The following is a 24,311-nucleotide window of genomic DNA, read 5'->3' on the forward strand; positions in this document are numbered from 1 at the left end:
ATAATAATAATTTACTGTTGGCCCCTAGCTTTCATCTGCCTTTGTTATGCAACTTACCATTCAGGCAACTTCTGAGAATCAAATGTATTAGTGAAAAGGGCATGTTTGATATTGAACAGAACATGAAGTTAGTGATAGGGGTTTTGCCGATTCTGTACTTTCAGATTCAGTGTTTTCCGTTTAAAGGAAATGTCAAGGAAACAAGCCCTTATGGGCACTAAAATAGAGAAGAAGGAAAAAAATAATAATCAGAATTCGTTTTTTGGTTTCTACATAGTCTACACAGAACGCCAAAATCAAGAAGACCATTTTTAAATGTTGCCACATTTTGCAACAGGATGCAATTACTAATGTTTTATTTCATGAACTTCCTTTTTGCATATAAACGATCCAAGAATTATAAAGGTTATTTTAGTGACGGGGCGAAATGTTGAAAACATCAAATCCTGTTTGGTCACACATAAGAACGTTACATTCCCTGTTCAGCTGTCATTAGAGGACCAGTAGTTCATCATCCTTATAAAGGTTACAAAATTTGGTTGAATCCTTTTGTAACTTGTGAACCCCATATGTAGATTATTGTACTTGATGCCCGAGTGGGCTATATAATTTAATCAAATTATCCGGAAAGCAATATTGAGGTGAAATGAACATCGTTCAAACATGTGTACGGGCAACGTGAAGTCTTTCTTCTGCAGCACGTCCCTTATGTAAACAGGTCATGTCATGTAAAACATACTGTATCACCAAGGCGGTTTAAAATGTTATGTTTTGAAACCCAATCCTCTAGGTGGTGACAGTGTCAAGAAAGAGAAAGTATTTGGCTTTAACGACTTGACTCTGGTTCTAATCAAAGACAGTAAGTAAATCATAAAAACAACAGTGGTCCTACTAGGCCTTGTAACATTAGAAACGTGCAAGTGCAGAGAAGGAGAAAAGGGGGGGGCAAGGGTTAAGTGCTATAGAGTCCACGGGGGGGGGGGGGTAGGAGGGTGCCAAAGGTGCCTGTTGCAGAGGCAACGGGTAAGTGCAAGGGCGGAGATTACCCAAATGAAAGGAGGTCAACCACCTGCCGGGTAAGTGCAGGTCTCTGACAGACACCCAACAGGCATGTCTGTGGGCCCAAGGCCAGCGCAGTGGGGCAGATGCTGGTGGCGATTGGGCAGTGGCCAGGACCCTGCTGGACTGTTGAGGGACCAGGCCGCCAATCTCAGTGACTGTAGGGATGGTTAGCACGGGAGTGAGAGAGGCAAGGAGGAGATGAGAAAAAAATGTCTTGAGTTGTTTTACAGAACTTGAGGAGATCTGGATCAAGACGGAGAGAGAGAGAGAGAGAGGGGGGGGAGACTGTTCCAGAGGAGAGAGCCAGACGAGGAGAGAGATCTGCCGCCAGCTCTCTGCTTGGAGAAGCGCTTGACGAGCAGAGAGTTGGAGCTGGAGCAAGAGGATCGAAGGGATCTTGAAGGAGAGTATTTAGTAAGGGAAAGCTGCGAATAGCGCGAGCGTGATCCCAGGCCCCAGACAGCCTTATGGATGATGCAGAGGGTCTTGAAATTAATCCTTGCAGCAACCAGTGGAGATATTTTAGAGCTAGAGAGATACCGTCCCCTGGGCTTGTGGCCAAGGATAAGTCTCGCAGTCTTCTTCTGGCTTAGTTGAAGAGCGATGAAAAGGGAAGGTTAAAGAAGAGGATGTTACAATAGCCAGCCTGGAGAGGACTGGAGCTCTAGAGAAGCTTCTGGAGCAAGGTGAGGAAAGGGAAATACCAAATGGAAAGGAGAGTGGGCACCACAAAGTATTCACAATGTTCAAAATATTCGAGTAGAAATCAAATGTTTCAAAAAGAAAATAAATCCAATTCAAGAGGAGCTGGCTGTGACAAGTCTGGAGACACCCAGACTTATAATTGCAACACACGTCAAAGACCAAGTAAGAATACCGGGTCACACAACCGCTCTCATATGGGGCCCAACATGGGCAAGTGATTTTTTCTGGTTCAGGATGATATACTCAGGTATTCATAGTGTATCATACATCTTAAAGATAAGAAGATGACTCTGTTTGGTTCATATCAAAATGATTTATCAATGGTAATTCAAATGTAAAGCTATCACTAATAATCCTTAGTGAGGAAGCAGTTGCCACAATCCAAATGAAGTAGACTAAATAAGCCAATGCATTTCGGAAATTCTTTCCTTCATCAGGACAAGTCTAATTGTGTAAATCAAACAAGTAAATATGTCACATAATAAATTCACATAATAGTAACAATCAAAACAAAAACACACATTGAAGAACAAATGAAAGAAAACATACCAATCAGTAGAAATGTCATGATGGGTGAATATGAAAGCAAAAGAGAAAAAATATATGCAGTAAGTGCTTTATAAAATAAGTAAATCAAACAAAAAAATATATCAGGCGTGATTTACCTCATAGGTGTGACCAGTAGTGCAAAACAGAACGTCCTGCGTTCATACCCACTCAGCAGTAGGTTGCAGATAACAAAATACACGAAGGAATGGAGAAAATCCACTCGTGTTTGCAAGGAAGCTAATCTGTGGATCGATCATAAAAGATCCAGTTAGAAACCAGGTCTTTAAATGCACTCATCCGTAGTCAGAGGGAAGTATTGAGGTCAGACTCTTACCTTGTATTACACAGAGCGCAATGCTCCTTCACCGTGCAGCTCCAGGGCAGTGTCTCTGACTGCCGTGTGAAGCTGTTGTCTGGGCAACGGTTCTTTTGTTTAGCACGTGACCACCTCGTATTTGAGAGATGCAGGTGGTCATGAAAAATGATGATAAGTCAGCCAGGGCCCTCAAAAACAGCAAACAAAGTATTTTTGGGGCATCACCAATGGGTACCCGTAATTGTAATAACAAAATTTAAATGAAAAATAAAATATAAAATAATAGAAAAAATACTATCGCAGGTCATGTGGTTGTCTGGACAGCAAGACATAATCAAATATGGTAGACAGTGAAAAACAGTAAACAATATGGGGGGGGGGGACTAACATTGGTGAACAGTGCAAGTATAGCCTCAGTGCGTAGGGTGTCGCTGGGAGGCGGCACCTTGGGTCCCAGACATCGTCCAGGAAATGCATTAGGGCTGTTATTCAAATGCTCCAACCATGATTAAACAAAATGCGAAGTGGCATATGCCAGACAATAATAAAGAAATAGAGTGGCTCCAGAGATGCGGGTATGAACGTGGATCGTCTTTTTGGAGCGGATGGAGAGACGCTATTGCCTTTGTCACTAATTAGGCATTTATACAATTAGCAAAAGTGTTTTAAAGCGCCCACAGGGCAAAAAGGGTGGGGACAAGGGAAGACAATTAATTACAAAAGGATAAATAATTGCATTAATAGTACAAGCAAATAATGAGAATAAAGAGAAGAGAAGGGGAGACAAAACGTATGCCTTGTGAGATTTCAGAACGTGCAACTGCAGAAGGGGGAGGGGTGATGGATAAGGTGCTTTGATGCTCACAGAGTAAATTGAAGTGCGGAGGGTACGTGCAAAGACGAGAACAACGTAAGTGCAACCATTGATGAGTGGGTGGGCCAAGTAAGTGCAGTAAAATAGAGTGGCTGCGATGAGAGATGTGGGGGGCCAAGGCCCCCCGAGGACACAAGCAGCGAAGAGAGGAGGAGAAGGAGGTGGTAAAGAGAAAGGTCCTGAGACTTTTTCAGAAATTAAGGAGGTCTTGCTCAAGACGCAGCGGGAGAGGGAGGCTGTTCCACAGGAGGGAGCCAGCCGACGAAAGCGATTGCCCACCAACTCTCTGTTTAGCAAAGCGATTAACATGCAGGGAGTTGGTACCGGAGGAACAGAGGATTCTAGAAAGAGAGTATTTGGCCAGGAAGCGTTGAATATAAAAGAGTGGTCCCCGGCCCCAGATAGCCATGTGCATGATACAGAGGGATTTGAATGTAATCTGTGCTGAGATCGGGAGCCAGTGAAGGCTTTTTGAAGCAGGAGAGATGCGATCCCTGGGCTTGAGGCCAAGGATAAGTCTTGCTGCCCTATTCTGGGTTAGCTGAAGGGGTTGCAGGGTGGAGGAAGGAAGATTAAGGAGGAGGCTATTGCAGTAGTCTAGCCTGGAGAGAACCAGAGCACGGGTAACATTAAGTTTCAGGCAGAAGGGTAGAGTCCCTTTGAGAAGGAAGTGCTGAAAGTGGGACTTCTTGACAATGTCCTGAATACGAGGGATGAAGGAGAGGGAGGAGTGTAAAATGACTCCAGGAGTCCTAGCTACAGTGTAGGGGGCAGGTAGGGGGTGAGGGGGGGTCACAGAGGAAGGCCTGAGTGCAGGGAAGAAGTACGGTGCAGCGGACCCACTAGGGAGAATCTCTGTTTTGCTGGCATTGAGGCAGAGGTCATTGGCAGTGCACCAGGCCTGGATGGCAGAGAGACAGGCCGGGATGAAGGAGGGTGCAAGGGCGTCAGTGGGAAGTTTGAAGAAAAGTTGTGTATTGTCAGCGTAGCACTGGGAGTTGGGGGAGAAGGAGGAAATGAGTGGAGCCTGCAGAGAAAGGTATATGTTAAAGAGCCGGGGCGAAAGAATGAGCCCTGGGAATGCCACAGATAGCAGAGGAAGAAGGGGAGGAGAAAAGGCCCAGAATGGTTGTGGAGGAACAGTCAGTTAGGAAGGAGGTATGCCAGTCCAGTTCTAGCTCCTTGATGCAAAGGGTGTCATGGAGCCTTTTTATGAGGATGGAATGATTCACTGTGTCGAATGCAGAAGAGAGATCAAGAAGGATGGGGACAGCAGAGGATTTGGAGTCAAGGGATGCAAGCTGTTCTTCATGGGTGTTCAGAAGAGCAGTTTCCATGCCTTTGGATGCTCGGAATCCAGACTGGTGGTCATGTAGAACGCCGACAAGTTCTGAATGAGAGTTTCGTTGGGGGAGGGCCAGCTTCTCAAGCAGTTTTCCCAGGATGAGGGTGATGGAAATGGGGCGGTAGTTGGCTGGGCAAGAAGGGTCTGCACAAGGGAGTGCTTGAGGGAGGAAGGAAAAGAACCAGTAGCAAAGGAATCGTTGCACAGATCAGCCAGAGCAGGGGCGTGAGAGGCGATATTTTCCTGGATGGTTCTGGAGGAGTAAGGAGCAACCTGTTTGGACGAGACCTTCATGGAGTTGACAATTCTGGTGACTTCTTTAGGGGAAGACAGGAGGAGGGTGAATGGTGGGGGGGTGGAAGGGGGAGGGGGGTTGGGAGAGCGCATGACACGGCTGTTCATTATGTCCTGGGTTTTGGAAGTGAAGTGAGAGGCGAGTGCATTGCAGAGGGCCTGGGGAGGAGTAGGGGCAGAGAATGCTGCGGATGGGTTGGCAAGTTCCCTGCAGATTTTGAAGAGTTCAGCCGTGTTGCTGGACGCACTGGACACTCGTGCCTGAATGTGGGCACTTTTTTGGCACATATGGAGAGTCTGTACTGTCTCTGGATTAGGCGGCAGGCCAGTTTGTCAGAGGGTGAGCCTGAAGTGTGCCACTTCCATTCAGCAGCCCTGCAATTACATTTTTGGTCTGCTAGATCAGAGTCGTACCAGGTGTTACACAGGTTTCAGGTGGATCCTCATGACTGGGGCAAGGATGTCAAGGGTGTTGGTGATGGACAGGTAGAGGTTGCTGAGGGCAGAATCAGCGGAAACATCTGTGTTGGGCGGGCAAGGGGGAATGTAGGTGGAAGAGAAGGCGGCAGCTGACACTCGTTTCATCAGATGGATGTTCATGAACAAGGTTGGCAGAGCTGTACGAGGAGTTGTCACAGGGCCATAGGGTCCCAAGCGGGAGCTGAGGCGAATGTGGTCCGACCAGGAGAGAGGGGTAACCAGTGGAGAAGAGGGAGGGAGGTTGGAGTGGATGATGGTATCTAGCGTGTGTCCAGCAGAATGGATCGGGCCAGAGGGAAGAATGGAGATTAATAGGTAGGAGCAGGTCAGTGAAGAGCGTGGTTGCAGTGCAAAGGGAGTCTAGGTGGAGGTTGACGTCACCTAGTCGTAGCAGGTGGTAGAGAGTAGGGAGGAAGAGAAGTCTGCCCACTCAGATAGCTAAAGAGAAGAACTGCCAGGGGGGCAGTAGGTGGTAGCAATGGTCAAGGTGGAGGAGGGTGAGATGACCAATTTGCACACTAGACTCTCAAAGGACGAAGATGGTAGAAGGAATCCACTCTGGAAAGATTAAGGCAACTCCAATGCCAGAACAGTGGGGGGTCGATGTTTACAGGAGATCTTATAGCCGTCTGGGAGGAGGGAGTCGAAGGAAGTAACTGAGCTGGCGTTGAACCAAGTTTCCATCAGTGCAAGTATGTCCATGCAAGTTTCTTCAAGGAGAAGGCAGGTTTCAGCAGAACGTTTGATGGTTGAGAGTGAGTGGAGGGTTGCCAGATGGAGACGTTCGCTGCATTTGAAGGTTTGAGGCGGAGTATCGGGCCATGTGGCACCCGTCTTGGGAGGAGGAGGGGCAGGGGAAGGAAGGAAGTTGATGAGAGAAGGCAGGAGCCGGTCAAATAGGAGGAGCTTGGCCTGAGAGCCTTGAACCAGGACTGTGCCCATGATGTAAACATTGATACAGCAGCAAGAAGAGGCCCGCAAGGAGGACTTCCCACTTGGTGCCGCCATTAATGGAAGTTTAAGTGTCAGGTGGGAGAGTGGCAGTGAGGCGAGAGGTCCATAGGTCGGGAGATGGGATGGAGAAGAGGAGGTCAGTGAAGATTTCTCTTGAAGATGCACTGACATAGGTGTCTGCAATTGGGAGGCCTGGGTTAGCAACAAGGATGTCTTTTTTTATGATTTTTATGTCCATATTTAGCGAGAGAGGGAGGATAGGTGATGGTGAAGCAGTTGGAGAAGATAGGGCAAATGGAGAGTGCCATCTCAGAACGAGGGAGGAAGAGAAAGGCAGAGAGAAAGTGAGAGGTGAGGTGGGGGTGAGTATGCTGCAAAGCACAGTTCTGAACCTGATCCAGAAGGGCATTAGGTGCAAGAACAAAAATGTAGGAAGGAGGCATACTAAAAACGATTTTTACACAATCAGTCACAGTCTTGGAGGAACAGCACAGGCAGTGCTGCACAGCAACACAGTAGTTGGTGACAGTGAGAATGAGTCACAGTGAGTGAAAGCAGAATGGAGAGTCACCGAAGAGCATGGGGCATCTGCAAGGTGAGAGGCAGAGGAAATGGGTTCAGTGGAGCTGAGGCAGCCATTAATTAACATTACTCACGTGATGGCACGAGTAGTGAAGACAGTCAAGAGGAGCATTGAATGGAAATATGCCAATTGGGAGCATTTTCACTGCAGATTTTGGGAAGTTGGGCCCAGAGCACTGCCAGTCACAGACAGGGGCCTTTGTTCGGGCCTTAGCGATTGGCCCTTAGATGAAGTGGCAGCCAATCAGAGGAGGGCAGCTTGTAGATGGGGGCTTCCTACTCGGGATGCAGAAGGCGTCAGCCATTTTGGAACATGCTGTTTTGGATGCAAAATCAAAGGCCACGTTGCTTCTGGGGGTTATAAACCTCCAGGGATCACTGCACCAACATGTGCACAGCACAGATGAAATAGGAACAAGCACCCAAGTAAAATGGTGCGTGCGGGCGGTCCGACTGGATTCTTTTTTTTTTTTTAATTAATTTTAAAACACACAGCATCAGTCCCTAAAAAGCCAAAAGGCTTATCTTGCAAAAACAAAGTGAAAACGCTGATCCAGCAGCGAGTGATGATGGTGGGAGGCTCCTGCTCAGATGTTCTTTGGAGGAGGCAACAGGCTAGTTTGTCAGAGGATGGGCCGGAGGTCTGCCACTTATGTTCAGCAACTCTACACTTGAGCTTCAGAGCTGCTAGATTGGAGTTGTACCAACTGTTATGCTTAGAGGCAGGTTTCAGGCGGATCTTCATGACAGGGGCTAAATTGTCATGGATGTTAGAGATAGCAAGGTGGAGACTGTCGAGGACAGAGTCAGTGGGAGAATCAACAGGAGGGGAAGAAGGTAGAGGCAAACGCAGCAACTGACACTCGCTTCTTCTGACCGCGAAGGAGGCAGGCAGTGCTGGAGGAGGCTCGGGCAGGGGGCCAGAGGTCCCAAGTGGAAAGAGAAAAAGGAGTGGTCAGACCAGGAGAGAGGAGTAGAGGGCGGGTTGGAGAACAGAAGATCAGCATGAATGAAGGCATCGAGAGTGTGTCTGGCAGAGTGGGTAGGGCCAGAAGGGAGAGAGATCACAGAAGAGTGTGAAGGCAGAGAGAGTGGAGTTGAGGTGGTTGTTGAAGTCTCCAAGGAGAAGGTGTTTAGAAGTAGAGGTCAAGAGATAGGAGAAGTCGTCCAGTTTCGATAGGAAGTGAAGACAGGGCCAGGAGGCCTATAGAGGCAAGGCTGAGAGAGAGTAGGAGAGACACCATAAAAATGTCTCCATTTAGTTGTCTCTGATTTGTATGTTTCCTTTTGTCATTTTCTATTACTTATTTGTATTACTATTTTCTTCCTATTTATATTTTCATTCCTATTTGCCTCTCTTCTTATGTGTTATTTCTAGTTCCATTTTTTATTTTTAGAGCTTTTTTTATTTGTTTTTTGTTGTGGTTAGACTTTTTGTATTTTAGTAGTTGTAATATGATGTTTGTCTTATGTTAGCTCCTTTTGGTCGTTTTGGGTTCCATCACGTCATTATGTATTTGGCCTTGACAGTTTGTTTTATATTTAGAGATGGTTGGCTTATGATTTTGAAAATGGTATTTACATGATTTATGGTGTTTTTTTGGGACATAGCAGTATAAATTAGAGATTAGTTATGAGATCGACTAGTTATAGATTTTCAGTACAATGGTGTTGGTGAGGGGGCAGTACTATAATTTTACTCATTTTTCTAATGTCGTTTTTCACCATTATTGGTGCTGCATTGGACCTTCTGCTGTTATTGATGGTTTAAATTCACTGTGACACAAAAAGCTTATGTCATCATTTTGGTTAATAAATGTTCCTTTTCATTTGAGGATTTATTTTTTAGTGATGTTTTGTTAGCATGAGGTTTTGTTTGTATTGCCTCTGTTGCGTAGATGTTTATTTATTTGTTTGAAGCCTGGTGATCTATGCCTTTAAAGGGAGTATTGATTTAGTTGTTTATTATTTTGCTTTTACAGTTTATATATTTTAAAGTTTCTTTTTTCTAGACAGGTTATTTTCGAGACATTTGTGAAATGTGGATGTTCTGTAATCTTGGTTTCATTAAATATGGATTAGTGTATAATTGTTTATGATTTTGGAAAACATGAGTTTGTGCGTATTGTGCTTAAATATTTATTAGGAAGAATTCTGTATTCATTTCATTTTTATGTCTTTTGTGGTTTTAGTTTGTTCATTGATATGCCTTCTCAGATATGTGCTCTTGAAAAGGGACCGGTTGTCTGAAACGAGTCAAGCGATTCAAACATGTGCTGAATCTAAACTGCCGTATCTTTGCGGATCTGAAACGCCCTTTGGAGTGAATAAAAAAAAAAAAAGACATTAGTATAATATATCTTGTGGTTTGTTTCTTTGAACACAGTTTGATGTGCAGTCCCTCGTGGGGAGTTGGGGGGGGGGGGGGGTTCTTCTCATGGACCGATTTTTCCCCCCAGGTAGTGCTTTTGGGGACCTTGCACCCACAGATATGAGAATTTAATTAAGAATGTGTGTATATATTGTTTAGAATGACATGTGCATCACTTAGTAGTATTATAGATCTACCTTTATCCCATCCTCATTGCTGTTATAATGGTGATCCAAGACACCGAGGGTCAGTTCATTTAGGGTCCTTTTATTAAATTACTGCATGAATCCATTACGATACAGGACAGGAACCTACTCACTCCCACCACCCAGGCTACATCCTTCCAACTGCCAGTATTGGAAAACCTGGGACACAAAATTCTCGAACACACACACACACAAACATTCCATCATTCACTCTGGTCTCATACATTTCACACCTACATACAACCATAAAGCAAAGCACAACACGCCATCATCTTTCTACACAAACAAATCATACTCTGAGCTTCCCTTTACACAGAGCAATGGTATTTGTTAATATGAGTTGGCCAACACCCCATCACTCCATTCCACACACTTTACCCACTTCCATTGCATCATTCAATCGGACCTCATGCATTCCAAACCTGTATCCATAAAGCACAACACCATTCTACAATGCTGTATTAATACAAATCCTTGAATTACTGTGTCGACTGCTTTATTATATCAATAAGAAGAAACAAATTCAGAGACAAAGACATACAAGCAATGTTGATATGCATTACTAGAGCGACCGGCTTCCACATTTTCGGCGCAACATGAGTTTACATAAATACGTTTGGAGTACATTGCTATCCGGCAGCAGCAGATCTCACCTATAAGGGAGTTTTGGAGGTGACAATGTAAAAGTTGGAGGAGACGCCCTAATAACGTGGGCAGGGTCCTCCTCCCTCCCCCTGGTTAAAGAGGAGATGTGCTGAATGCAGCCTGAGGGGTGGGAAGCACACCAGGAAATGCCCGTGAAAGGCAACAATAGGAGGGGGCCTGACAGGCTGCATATATGCCGGCAGGCGTCCAGCTGCAGGAGAATCCACCTCGATCAGAAGGACGCCCGCCGCACCAAAGGACCCGTTTTTTGTTTGCAACCCACCCACCCTGCTAAGAGAACAGTGGAATGGCAGTGCCTGGCCATTGATGTCGCAGAATGGCGAGGCAGTGTTTTGGCGACCAGTGGCAAGATACAGACTCCGAATGAGCTGTGAGAAAGCAGGAAGGGTCTTTGCTCTTCTCGGGACCAGAACTTCTTGGGGGCCTAAGCGGCAGGGGCGCTGGTGGTAGCAATGAGGGCTTAGCTTCCCCCGAATAAACGGCACTGCCCCAGCCCAGAAACACCTGCAAGGGCAGGCGGGGCTCAGACAAGAATGGTTGGGGGAGCTTCGGCCTACTGTGGACTCGATTGGGAAAGGGGGGAAGCAAGTTTTGGACACGGAGCAGTCGTCGCACTTTCAGAACTATTTTCACAAAGTTTGTTTGCATTGTGTTTTAGTTTATTATGTTGTGAAAATAAATCTGCTGTCTTTTTATGCCAACAAAGAAGACATGTTTCATTCTGCACCTTACTCGGTGGAATATCGGAAGGGGCAAAGAGAATGAGCAAATGTGTTGGTACAAAGATGGACAAATGCCCAGGTTATCTTCAGTTTGTGTCAACTGGAGCAGACAATTTTAGCACACGGGTGGGTGACTGTCCGTTACAAGATTACTGTTGTGAAAATGTGTGGGTCGTAGTGGTTAAGTAAATCAAAATGTATGTGATGCTCCATAAAAAACACTTATGATAGATTGCTATGAAGTGCAGCACCTGAACTGACGATTCATGGACAAAAACACAAGGGGGGGGGGGGTGGACACTGACATCTGTCAAACGTTCGTGACGAGTAGAGGCAGTTTCCAAAACTGAGATTATATGATGACATTTGCTTTAGTTCGCCACTTGTACTGACAGCTCAGAGGAGCAAACGGAACACATCCACTCTGCAAACACTGAGCTCTGAGACATGCCAAGTCGTGATGTGGGTTCCTGGGCGTTAAAATGCTGCTATTAACTTGTACTTTTCAATTAAAATATTTCGGGATCGTTTGAACGGTCAAAGCAAGAAATGGTTTCTATTCCTCTATTAAAACAAACCTAGTGTGATCTGTTGTTGGATCTTACAACCTAACGTAACTCGGAAAGTAATGTGTGATAGAGCAAGTGAGCCGCTTGAACACAGCTGCCGTGCTGGTATATTTGTAACATATCTTGCAGCGTATACTATTGCACAACAAGACCAACATCATATCCTTCTCTGGTTGTAAAATGTTGTGCGTTGATGCTAGGTGGGGTGGAGGGGGTCACATAACTTCTGCCCAACCAGCTTTCGCGATAACTATGCGGTAAAGAACTACCACCATCCCTTCAGTCCCCCTGAACTCACTCACCTTTCCGTATCCCGGCCATCAAAGAAAATAAAGTCTCCGCTCTGCACACACTTGGCGCAGGTCAGTCGTCGACGGGTGCTGTTACACAGGGGGCAGCGCTCCACAGCGACATACAGTCCCTCCGCATCATCCACCACCTCTATAAACCCAGTGCCACTCTGCGGCTCCCCGAATGACACTCGGGAACCTCTTCCACTGTAAGAAGCCATGATTGCAAAGTAGGTGCATCAGTCACGTGGGATTTTGTTTTCAAAGCGGGGCATTATGGGTCCAGCTGATGACAGCAGGAATGGAAACTCTGGACCGCAGCAATATGGTAAGCATGAGGGCACAGTGTCGAGACGAGCGGCCATTTTAGGGTCAGGCTAAATCTTTTTTCTTGGGTTTTTATCATCTGTAGACTGATTGATTAATTACTAACATTTGCTTCAGTCTTCATCGGTTTTGAATACATGTCAAGGCTGTGCCTTGCATTAGCGTTCTCCAACTTTGGTTTGCAACGAACAGCATAAGTGAAACCTTATATGCAGGGCTTTAAGTGTGGTGAGAAATGGAGAGGTGGGCTCATTTGGGGGCGGCCTGAAAAGTAAACAAACCGTAGGTAGTAAGGTATGCAAACAAATATATACATTTATTTAAGTATTTATATATGTGTATGTGTACCTTACTAAGGTTTGTGTACTTTTCAAACTATCTTGAAGTGCACAAACCATAGTGAGGTAATACATGAATGCCATAGCTCTCAACTCACACGCTTTTGGCGGGTGTCACCCGCCTTGTAAAGGGCTGACTCACCCGCCAAGCCTCCTGCACGCCCATTCATTCCAATGGGCGTCTCACCCGCCAAAAACAAAATCGGGTCATTTCACCCGCCTTTGCAAGACAAATGGTTGAGAGCTATGTGAATGCTTACATATATATATATTTGTTTGCATGCCTTACTATGTTTTGTGTACTTCAAGATAGCTTGGAAAGTACACAAACCATAGGAAGGTAGGCATAAAACTATATAGAATTTATATATTTGTGTGCGTACGTTGCTATGGTTTGTGTACTTTTCAAGCCTTCTTTTTTAAACATAGAAATGTGTATCATAGTTCTATGTTTATAAAAGGTGGCTTGAAAAGTACACAATTCAAACCATATTTTATAGAGCTTTGCAGACGTACAAAGCTCGAGGGGTCTTTGTCCGTCGGCAAAGCTTTATAAAAGATGGCTTGAATTGTGTACTTTTCAAGCCATCTTTTATAAACCTAGAAATATGTCACAGAGACCCCAGGTTTGCTGAGGGTTAAAGACGTCTCAGTGACCTGGGGAGGAGTTGGGGAAACATAAGGACAGTAAGTTCCACTGGTGACCCCTTGCGTGAAGGGTCACCAGAGGAAGTTACATTGACTGAAAAGTGCCAGGAGCCACAGCGATGCTGTGGCTGGCTGGCACTTCTCTCAGCTTGCCTGACTTAATGGCAGGCTTATCTCCTGTCACGGATGCGGCCATGGTGGGATAATGTGTCCTGCTGTGGTGTGGTGGGACGAGGTTCCCCGGCTCAGCCCCACTTTTTGGAGACGGTAGGGGCCCATTCCGCGCTGGCAGCAGCCTACTTAAAACAATGATTATATGCACATTACCTCAGTGAGCTCTTCCTCGTCACAGTACTTTTATCTCCAAGTCCCTCTTTCGTGTTCCAGAATGAGGTCCCAGCCTCCCCACCAGTAATCCATTCCTTCTTTTCAATGTTACATACATAACCTATGGACACTCCTGTCCCATGCACGCCTATATATACTGAAGAAAACTTCAGTCAACTATTTAGTTTGTCTTATATAATGTAATAAACAATTGTTATTCCAAAAAATACACATATACATTTTTCTCTGTGTATACAGTAATTATTTTACTAGTAATAACATGAGTAGCTTAGAAATTCAGTGATACATCATGTTATTAGTACCATAACATATTCATTACAATGCCATATACAATTCAATATACAGTCGTATTCTAAAAAAAGAGCTCTACGCGTTTTGTATTAATTACAATTCAATATACAGTAGTGTAAACAACCAAAAATATTCTTTAAAAAGAGCTCTATGCATTTCGAGAATTCCATCTCTTCTTCAGGAGCTAAAGAACAATGTGTCTTCAATTTGCAACATATTTTCTAAAAACGAATTAAAAAAAATATATCAGAAACTCTACCCTCATGACTATTGGGACATTTTAATAGTTAAGTGACTTTCAAAAGTTGAATGACTTTAATTTCTCCATACTTCACCTAATTTTTCTTAATGGTGTTATTAACTGGTGCAGTTCCTTTTATTTTCAGAGTGGTGAGGAAATTAAGGGCAAATCACCTGTAGATGACACATTTATGGGGAATTAGAGACCCTGCGTGCCAAACTTAACCAAAAACGTTTGAGTTACCTTAATGTGTGCTGTCTCTGCATGCAGTGGCGTGGTTTCTATTCAAATTCTGTACAGTAGCTTGACTCCAGCTGTCCAGCTGTTTCAGTATGGGTCTCCCTATGGGGAGTATCACATTAGTTCAGTGTCTAAGGATTGTGTAAATATGTCTATTTCACTTGATCCCGCAAATGCTTACAAATAATGTTTGCATACTTTGTCTAGTTGCAAGTTCGGATATAACAGAGTTAGTTCCACTCAACATTGACAAAACATAGAAATTATTATTCTTTTATTGTATATTGGTTTGAAAAAACCTTTACAAAATCACATAGAAAACATAAAAACATTAAAACACAGTTAAAAAGTCTCATTAAACTTTTCTCCATATTGCATACATTTTGACATTCAGTTACCTAAAAACATCTCATTAGATTTTTTCATTCCGTCTCGTAGAATCTTACTTCATGTGTGTCATTACCACAACTTTAAAATCTCTGTGTCATGTTTATACATAAAAATCTAAAACAATTCCATACTTTGTGATAATTATAGTACTAAAAATAACGATTAAACAATGTGGCACAGACTTATTATATCAGTTCCACTCATCCAGCCTTACTTATAAGCCCTTATTTCGTAACTCCGAAGTACAAACTTATAAATGTTATCCCTTCTCAGGTTAGGTGACATTACATATTAGCATCAGAAAAGCTGTAACTCTGATCTTTAAAGCAATATTTGAACCATGGAGCATTTCAAACCATATTTGTTCTCTAATAACATACGCAATATCGTAAACAAATTTAGAGAAATATGCGATCCTCTCATTCGTCAACATCGGGCAGACCAGCAATATATGCAGCAATGTTTCTTTAGTCCCCACATTTAAACAAAATCTGCAGATATTCTCACTCTCAGGAATTAATTTCTAATGCATCGAATTTCATTTGTGTTGATTACATTAAATCTGAACCGCATAACATTAATGCGGAAGTTCCTAGAGGGATATTTTACGAGATATGATTCTAATTCGGGAAACCATTTCCACGCAGATACAACTTGCTGATATAGTTTAGTGTTCATAATTGTAGCATTATTGGCCACCCAATCAAACACTTTAATCAACATTTTGGTCTTTGCAGGTCTCTCTATAAGACAGTTAACTGAGACTCCGATATTTGACAAGATATCTTCAACTTCTTTTTTTAAATTCATCATATATTCCCCAGATACATCCTCTTTGAACAATTTATACATCGTATTTTTGCCTGATAAGACACGTTTTCTGTATAGCATAGTTTTTTTGCATTCCATGATGCCTTTTAGAGAACAAAGCCCGAACTCGTATCTTATAATTTCCATTGATATACATTTGGGCAGAAAAAACAACAACTTTTTCCAAATTAACGTTTCGGTAGTTTTTAGGTAAGGGGTACGTTTTTCTGGATAAAATTCAAGACCGTACGACAGTCGTGGAATAACCTTCAACGTGTAGAAGTCCCAGCAGGTTGACATACTAAATTGCCCACATTTTCTTTCTATCACTCTAATTTGTTTGCCTGCTTCAATGGCCTTTGTTTCTAGGCATTTCTTCACGAAGCTGTGCGTCATGGTACTTGAAAAAGAATATCCCAGGAACTTAAGCACTGTCTAAGGACTTATACCAATTCCTTCAACAAACCACATAGGTTTACGACCTTTCCTGTTACTTTGTCCTAAATTTATCACTACAATTTTTTCAAAGGATTAATTTTCAATTTCAATTCTCCTATAAATCTAAAAAACACGTCAATAAGCCTTTGCAAACCAATTTTTGTTCGGTCAAAAAACAAAAAGTCATCGGCATATGCAACCCATTTTATACCTGTAAAACCGACCTTTGGAGTTAGCAAGCCAGAGGATTCAAACACTGTTTTAGCTTCTGACACATATAAATTGAATAAAATCACAGCTAAGGCACACCCCTGTTTGAGTCTGTTAAGATGGATTTCTGAACTCTGTCCTGGAGGGGCAGAGGTTCAGAAGGCCAGCCTAGGTTCTTGGAACAGGGTAACCTCTGGACAAGCCAGACCAATCAAGGTAGCGATCACGGTGCTGAAGACTAGGTCTCTAGAGGGGTGAGGGTGACTGAAAGCCCGCAATGAGCACACAAAGCAAGGACGCTTACAAATTACTCCAAGCAGGTCTTATATTAAAAATATAGACACATTTATTACAAGGCCTTTGTAACATTGACCATAGTAAAGAATCACGATAAAACTCAAGTAAACCAACACATCACAATCAAATACAATATACATACAATTACGAAAGGGTCCAAAGAGTTAGAAGCACGAAATATGCAGACCACCTAGATGGGGAGGAAAACAGGCAGAGCAAGTAATCGTTTAGACCCAGTTCGCCTTCAGAGGCCACCTAACTAGAAGGAAGTCCGAGCCCTACGAAGAGTGGAGCCTTGTGCCCAAAAGTACCTGCACACACTGGTGCCAATGGGCCAAGGGGAGTCTCTTCAAGGCAGTCAGGCAGTTCAGAGCGGTGAACAAAGGAGGGCGGACAGATCTCCACCACTCAAGCACGGCCTCCACTTGCGGGCAGAAGCAGAGCGCGAGTGCGAAAAAAGGGTGTGCTGTTTAACACAGCGAGGAAAAGCTACGGGCTACTTCAGGAGGGCGACCAGTTCCTAGCGTTGCTACTCACCGGTCCCCGATGCAGGCAGACCCAGGCTTCTCTGCGTCAGTTTCAGTGCTGGCAGGTTCAGATACGAGCCGGGGACATCTCGGCGTCATGTAGATTCCACGGCAGCAGAAGTTAAAGTTGAGCATGTCCCAAACGCAGTGAACCCGCACAGATTGTTACCACAGCCTGGCAACGAAGCGGCTGTGTGTATTTCAGCCCAATGTACACTTTGCATATGGTTTTTCCCCTTTTGTAATGGCTTGGCTGGCGAAGAACGATGGTCTGGAGGGTTGCCCAGAGCAATGCCAGAGGTCAAGATTTATTCTAAACCTTCCAGCCATCAACTCTTTTGTTTTGCTATTGTCACCCCGAGTGGGAAGGGTATGCCCAGACGTGGGTCCCTTGCCTGCTGGGCCTAGAGACCCAAGCTACTCCTCACTGATGACGCCCAACAAGGCTGAAACATGTCTGGGGATGCTTGTGGTCTCGTGCAAAAGGGATGTGACCTAGCAGTTCGGGCTGGACTACCCCTTTGGGGGTGGGACCAAGCCTGATTTGCATATGGTTTTTCCCCTTTTGTAATGGCTTGGCAGGCGAAGAACGATGGTCTGGAGGGTTGCCCAGAGCAATGCCAGAGGTGAAGATTTATTCTAAACCTTCCAGCCATCAACTCTTTTGTTTTGCACTTCTCACTTCAGACCTGGGAATGCCAAGTGTACGAATCGTGTGAGAGTGTCAAGGACTTGGAATACAGCAGCAACCTAACGGCGGTGACAGAGCAAGACCCCTGGGTAAGCTGGTCTGTCCACTGGATGGCCCAGAGATGCTTCCGAAGGCTTACGTGCAGGAGATGATGAAGATGCCAAGAATAGTTGTTCCCACTATTCCAAAGGGTCGAAGTACCAGTACAGGCCTTCTTGTTCGATCAGAGGCAGAATGGTTTCACAGGGCGACAGCAGTGCAGAGGAGTAGTCCTTCAGCGGGACACCAGCGATTCCTCGGTTCAGCCTCTTAGTTGCAGGATATTTGGCTCCTGTATCCGTCGTTCGTGAGAACTCAGGAGATCGACCTGGTAGTGGTGTTTCCAGCCTCCTCTTATCCAGAGTTCCCTTCACGCCAAAACGGAGAGGACCCAATGGGAGATCTGCTCACAAAACACTCACACCATACGTGGACCTATCACGGACCACGGTGGTCCCCGGCATTCAAGACACACTAGACTCTCTGGCACCCAGGATGTGTATTGGGACCAGACATCCCAGCCCACATCCTGGAGGCACACACAAGGCATGCAGAAGCCAGCGAAAGCATCTGTGTTTCGCGGGAAATTACATGCCCAAATAAGGATGGCCCCGGGTTGGCTCGACCTGGGGAAGGTGAAGGGGCAAGACGGTCAACGGACAGGACAAAGAACCTCGTGGCATGGCATTTTGGAAGCCAGGCCACCCATTTTGGCCAAACGCGAGAAACGCGGTTATCAGGGCAAAAGGGAGTTCAAAAACACAAAGAAATGATCGCTGCCACCATTCCCGTCCGTGACATACTTGCACAGTTCGTTATAAATCCATAGAGAGTTTCTAGGGCCTGTAGAATGACTAGAGACCCAAGAGCGCGGTAATGTAAGTTACGGTGCACTCTTGTGCCATGTTGCGCGAAAGCTGCAACATGAGAAAAGAACTACGGAAAACAACGTTTCCCGGTACTGACTGTCTTAAGGGCATGTCAGTTTCCCCGTAAGAATGGAGCGAAAGCCCAGAGGAGTGCGACGGAAGGCTGCGCTTCTCTGGCAAAGTCTAGATCAGGGTGAAAACAACAGCAAAAAGTTTAGGGGTTGCCACATGGAAGGAAAATTACCTACAATTAAGAAATCTTTCCTAACAGAGTCCATTCATAGATCTTATTTCTTTTGACATCAGGCCCTCATTATTCAATCTAACCTTTAAAACTATATTGGAGTATAGGTGTATAAGTATTGAGAGTAAGCCTTTTTCAATTTTCAATGCAGCAAGCCTTTGCCATAGTAAAGCTCTATCAACCATGTCAAAGGCTGCCGAAAGATCCATTGATGCTACATACAATGGTAATTGCTTAGATTTCATTACTTTGCTTTGAAGGATCGATACTAGTAAGCCCCCCGCATCAGTTCCCAAGCCTTTCCGTCTGATATTAAGGATTTCCTCCTCTTCTATCCATCTAACCAATTTTTCCAATACAATCAGAGAGAATAACTTGGTCTCAATATTAATCAATGAGATAGGTCTATAGTTCAGGGGACACAATCGACTGCCTTTTTTAAAGATTAGGATCACATAAAATAGGTTCCATGAATCTGGCATGGACTTAGTCTCAATCACATTGTTAAAGATAAAAGAAAGTATCCTTGCACACAAAATGTCATTCTGTTTCATCATTGCACAAGACAGATTATTCGGACCTGGAGTAGTGGAAGATTTCATCTTCCTCATTATTATCAGTATTTTTTCAACAGAGACATCCAGAGTCCATATAGCATTCCCATAATCAACTATTGGAACATCATGTTTTGATGGTGAGTATAGATTTTCAAAGTGGTCACACCACACACTTTCGCTAATTGGATTAATATTCAGTTGAGGTTGTGAAACCTCAGTGCTGTTAATAAGGGCCCAATAAGATCTTGAGTTAGTCTCCTTCATTGACTTAAGTAAGGCTTCACTGTCTTTCTGAGTTTGTACAGCGCGATGGTGAATTCTCCAATTTTTATAACGCTATCGACACAATCTACATTGTTCCTTATAAGTAGACGGGGATAGATTTTGTTTTCTTATTAATCGTAATTCCTTATTCAACTGCGCTCTATGTTGTTTAATATCTAAATCATAAACATGTTTATGTTTACTTTTCCGAATTACACCATCCAGGGGGGTGCTCAAACCTAGCTGTAAATGTGCTCAATAAATCCCCAAAGGAGGCAACCGAGTAGGCTTCCTTTTTTGATTCCATAGATCTTTTCTCGAAGTCGTGCAAAATTAAGTTGTTAAATTTGACTATCTTCTTGGGATTCCATTTTATTTTACTGCCTCTGACAGCAGTTGTTTGAGCACAATAGATGTTACTGTCATTAGATATTTTCCTTAAATTCAAATTCATTGATAGCATGGCATGATCGCTGTATGAATTGGATTGCACAGTCATATTTTCTTTTGCCACAATTAGATGTTCACTAATGGATATAAAATCTATAATGGAGGCCTCTGCACGAGCATTCCAGGTGGGTTTATCGTTAAATCGCTTTACTAGTCCCCAGGATTTTATGAAACTGAGCCATAAATCACCTCTATAGAGTTTGTTGCCTATTTTAGGACCATTATCTCCCCGGGACGTCAAACACCAATCTATCTCTAAGCTAGATAGATTACAATCGGCATTCAAATCACCAGCCAGGATTGTAAATCCACCAGGTGAGGATTCCAACCATAACTCTATCAATGTATTCAACTCGCCAATCATGTTATCCAGCAATTTACATCATAAGCAGCACTATTCCAATATATGTTTATAACCATTAGGTCAACAAAACAGTTACGGGTTGCTACACAAAAAGATGCCACTATGCAGGCGGTATACATACATTTTTCCCACTGCAGGGTAATGTCTTGATTGTTTCGATAAGCAAGAGCTATGCCTCCTTTTGGACGTCCTCTTAACCCAATTGTCCCAAGTATACATAGTACTACATAACCATCCCACAACAGTGGTCCACAGGCCCATGTTTCCTGGATAAGTACAAAGTCAAAATCTGCTAACTGATTACATACTTTTTTATTTGTGGCTAAATGTGTGTGTCCCCTTGAGTTCCATGTAACTAGCTTAAATGTGTCTCCTTCGCTAAAGAGGCTTACCCATATTCTTCAATTGCTCAATCGATTCCTTAAGTGAGACAGCTAGGGTTCTCCATTCCCTCATTTCCTTTAGGGACATTACTTCCGCTTGGCCCTGTAAGGTGCCCTCTTCCTTATCTTGGATTACTGAGTTATGATGTGAATATTCTATATTATTAGTACTCCCAGCTGTAACTTTAACTTGATACACATATGTGTCAAATCCCCTCTTCTGTAATAAACCCGCTTCTTTTAAGATGAGGGAACGCACAAGAGGAGCGGTGATCACCAAGCGTACATAGTCGAGCCTGTGGGGGTGAATAAAGTCTACCAGGTGTATGTCAGAGGAAGTAATCAGTGATAATTCTGGTATGTCTCTAAATAAACTCAAGATAAGGGGTCTGTTCATGGCGGGAGAATAACCATCATCAAATACATAATACAAAATCACACTCGGATCATTTGGAAAATGCGGCTGACGAAAATTTACATTTGAATCACTTCTCTGATGTCTGTTCTGAGTCGTACATGCATGTGCACTATCCCTATTCCTCCCCTCACCTTGAGCATAGTGGGATTCGTCCACATCTTCGCTTCACTAGCAAACTCTACATTTCCACCACAATGCGCACTATTTTCTAGATGAGCGCTTGTGTATACACTTTTCTCGGGGCTCCGATGTGGCCATGTCATCTGTTATTTTGTAGTTACCCAACGCTGTACTTTCAGCGGTGGGTATTTTCTCAGTTTTGTGATTCAGTATATCCTTATTAATAGTTCTGACAAGGTCTTCAGTGAGAAGATTACTTGTTGAATTTGATTCCATCTCTTTCGTTGAATCTGTATTACACTTACTGGCTGGGGAAGCATTTGTTGGGATTTCCTTCAATTTTAATGGTATTTGATTGCCATCAGTACATTCCGCCGTCCCTCCTAACTTCATAACTTTGCTGCTGCCCATTGTATTGGTGCTATGGCATTCATTTTGCTTTCGTATCCCTAATGATTCCTGCATTGGTCTCACTATTGCATCGCTTTTGCTTACCGTATTACAATCAGCACCCAGAATTGATGGATTTAGATATCGACCTTCCACGTCCCTAGATGGAATCTTTATCGTAAAGGCGCGTCAGAATTCTTAAATAGGTTGAATATGTCCATTATACCCATTTCTAGGTTCTTTATATTCGTGTCAATACTATCGGTAACTATTTTATGTTTATTTTTTTTTAACCAACTTTATTTTCATTTTTACTTAAGACAATAGTTGAGCTTTCGTTACAACATGCGTTAAGAACATTGTTACCAACATGAACCCCTTATTTCACACCCTTGAACTTTCTTGTTAAGTCTGGTATTGTCTTCATAATTTTCCCAACCCCTCCGACCCTCTCCCACCCTACCCGCCTCCCTTCCCTTTATTGTTTGAACCAATCCGAACCATGGTTGTAACCAGAACAGTTCCATGAGGCAACCCCTCCGCCATATCTTCTGCTGTCTTTATCTGATATGGATGTTTCTAAGAGTCCGGGGTTTGAAGTATTGATTCTCCCGATCCCCCACGTAGTCCTGAAGTGGATCCCATATGGCCAAGAATTTCAGATATGTCCCTGATTTTGTGGCACAAATGTTCTCCATTGCCATAACTCCCCACACTTTCACCCACCACCATGGAGCTGTAGGGCCCTCCGCTATCTTCCATCGTTGAGCAACTGTCATTCTTGCTGCAGCCAGTAAGTGGGTTATAAGAGCCGCTCTGTTCCCTGAGGCCGCATATATCCCTTCTGCTACTGCCCCCAGCAGAATGACTTTCGGGGACCATGGTAGGTCTGTGCCCGTTATGTCCCTGATCAGGCTCAGTATTTCTTTCCAGTATACTTTTATCTTTGGGCACGACCACCACATGTGAACTATTTTATTTTTCAATGCTTGCGACAGTTTTGTGTCCGCATCAGAGTATCTGGGCCGGAGAATCTCACTGTCGTGATCGTGGTTTTCCACCGGCATCGGAACCTCATTCGAGTTGCTTAACTCGGCCCTTTTTTGCAGGAGAATCGGGTATCAAAGTAGCATCATTTGCTCCTTTATTCCCAAGCATAGCGCTGCGCACATTACTATCCCTCATAAACTTGCGGGAGGATGTATTTAGTGCTTTTTGGGCTTGTGCTTGTTTGCGCCTATTTGTTTTTTTTTTTGGAAACATTTATATTAAATATGTCATGCATCTTCTGAGGATCATTAGCAGCAGTCAGGATCTGTAAATCCTGGGTGTTAGGGCAGACAATCTGAGAATCTGGCAATTCAATTACACTAGACTCGTTCACCTTATTCCCTTCCCCCAATATACTGCAAGGAGCAGCTGCATCATTATTTAGTTGTCCGTTGGGGGTTGTGATAGATTGCAATTTTTTTGTATTATCACTTCCCCCCATTAAATTAGGGATCATCTTTGATATGTTTTCTGACAGCATATCAGGCCATGCTGTTAAAGCAAGCAATATTTCATTTAGAATCCTGGTCTGCGATTTAATTTCTTTTATTAATAATGAGTCAACCGCCTTCATACCATTAACCTCATATTTGCAAGTCTTACTGCTTGCATCATCTTTTGTAATTTCTATAATTGAGGGTAAGATAGGGTAGGAAATCTGAGTTGATGCATCTAAATGCTCAGACAGGCCAAGTAGTGTTAAATCCCCAGACGCAAAAATTGGAGGTGTATCGATAAATGATAAACCAAGGTCTGTAATTCTTTGTTTTGTATGAACCTGTGTGCACCCCTTCAGGCCATCAACCCTACCCAGTCCCCTATCCTCATGAAATAAAGACTGAGAGGACTCTGGATTGTCATGCTCACCTATTTCCTCTAACATTTGCTTAGAGGAATTTTGGGCACACTCCAATAAGTCCTCGTCCGTATCTGAGGATTCCGGGAGTGGGAGTGCAATGGCGTGAGCAATGCTCATTCGCCGTGTTTTGATATTGGACGTTGAAATGGCGCTATCTCGTTTGGAGCCAACAATATTTCTTTTCATACCCAAATAAGGATAAGCACCAAACGGCAATGCAGGAAGACACTTGCACTTTAAGATCCCTGGTTAACAAAACCCCACCAAGCACGCTTATCTTCCCTGCAGCATTTAAATCAGGCAAGCGGCACCTCTAGACAAATCTTTATCTTCAACTACCAATCACTCGATTAGTACAACGCCTCACCAACCGTTTCGTATCAACTAGTAAACACTTTTAATTAGCATTTATATTTAGCAGTGATATTTTAAGTCAATATATATACCCGTTTACTGCATTACGAGAGTGCATTAGCGCTGTCAGATGACTTCTCGCTCTGCCGCTTCCTTCCGTACACAGCCG

At 43.7% G+C, this 24,311-nt stretch overlaps 1 protein-coding gene across 1 annotated transcript in view; it reads right to left on the reverse strand.

The window, feature by feature from the left end:
- ATG14 (autophagy related 14) overlaps positions 1 to 12,358 on the reverse strand; it is a 1,873,818-nt gene extending 1,861,460 nt beyond the window's left edge. The window contains exon 1 of the mRNA XM_069637604.1: positions 11,998 to 12,358. Coding sequence (XP_069493705.1) covers positions 11,998 to 12,206 — 209 coding nt within the window. The 5' untranslated portion in view covers positions 12,207 to 12,358. The remainder of the gene's footprint in view (positions 1 to 11,997) is intronic.
- Positions 12,359 to 24,311: the final 11,953 nt, after the last annotated feature.

The sequence above is a fragment of the Ambystoma mexicanum genome, chromosome 14 (assembly GCF_040938575.1).
Source record: "Ambystoma mexicanum isolate Mex_15411 chromosome 14, UKY_AmexF1_1, whole genome shotgun sequence".
NCBI lineage: Eukaryota > Metazoa > Chordata > Amphibia > Caudata > Ambystomatidae > Ambystoma > Ambystoma mexicanum.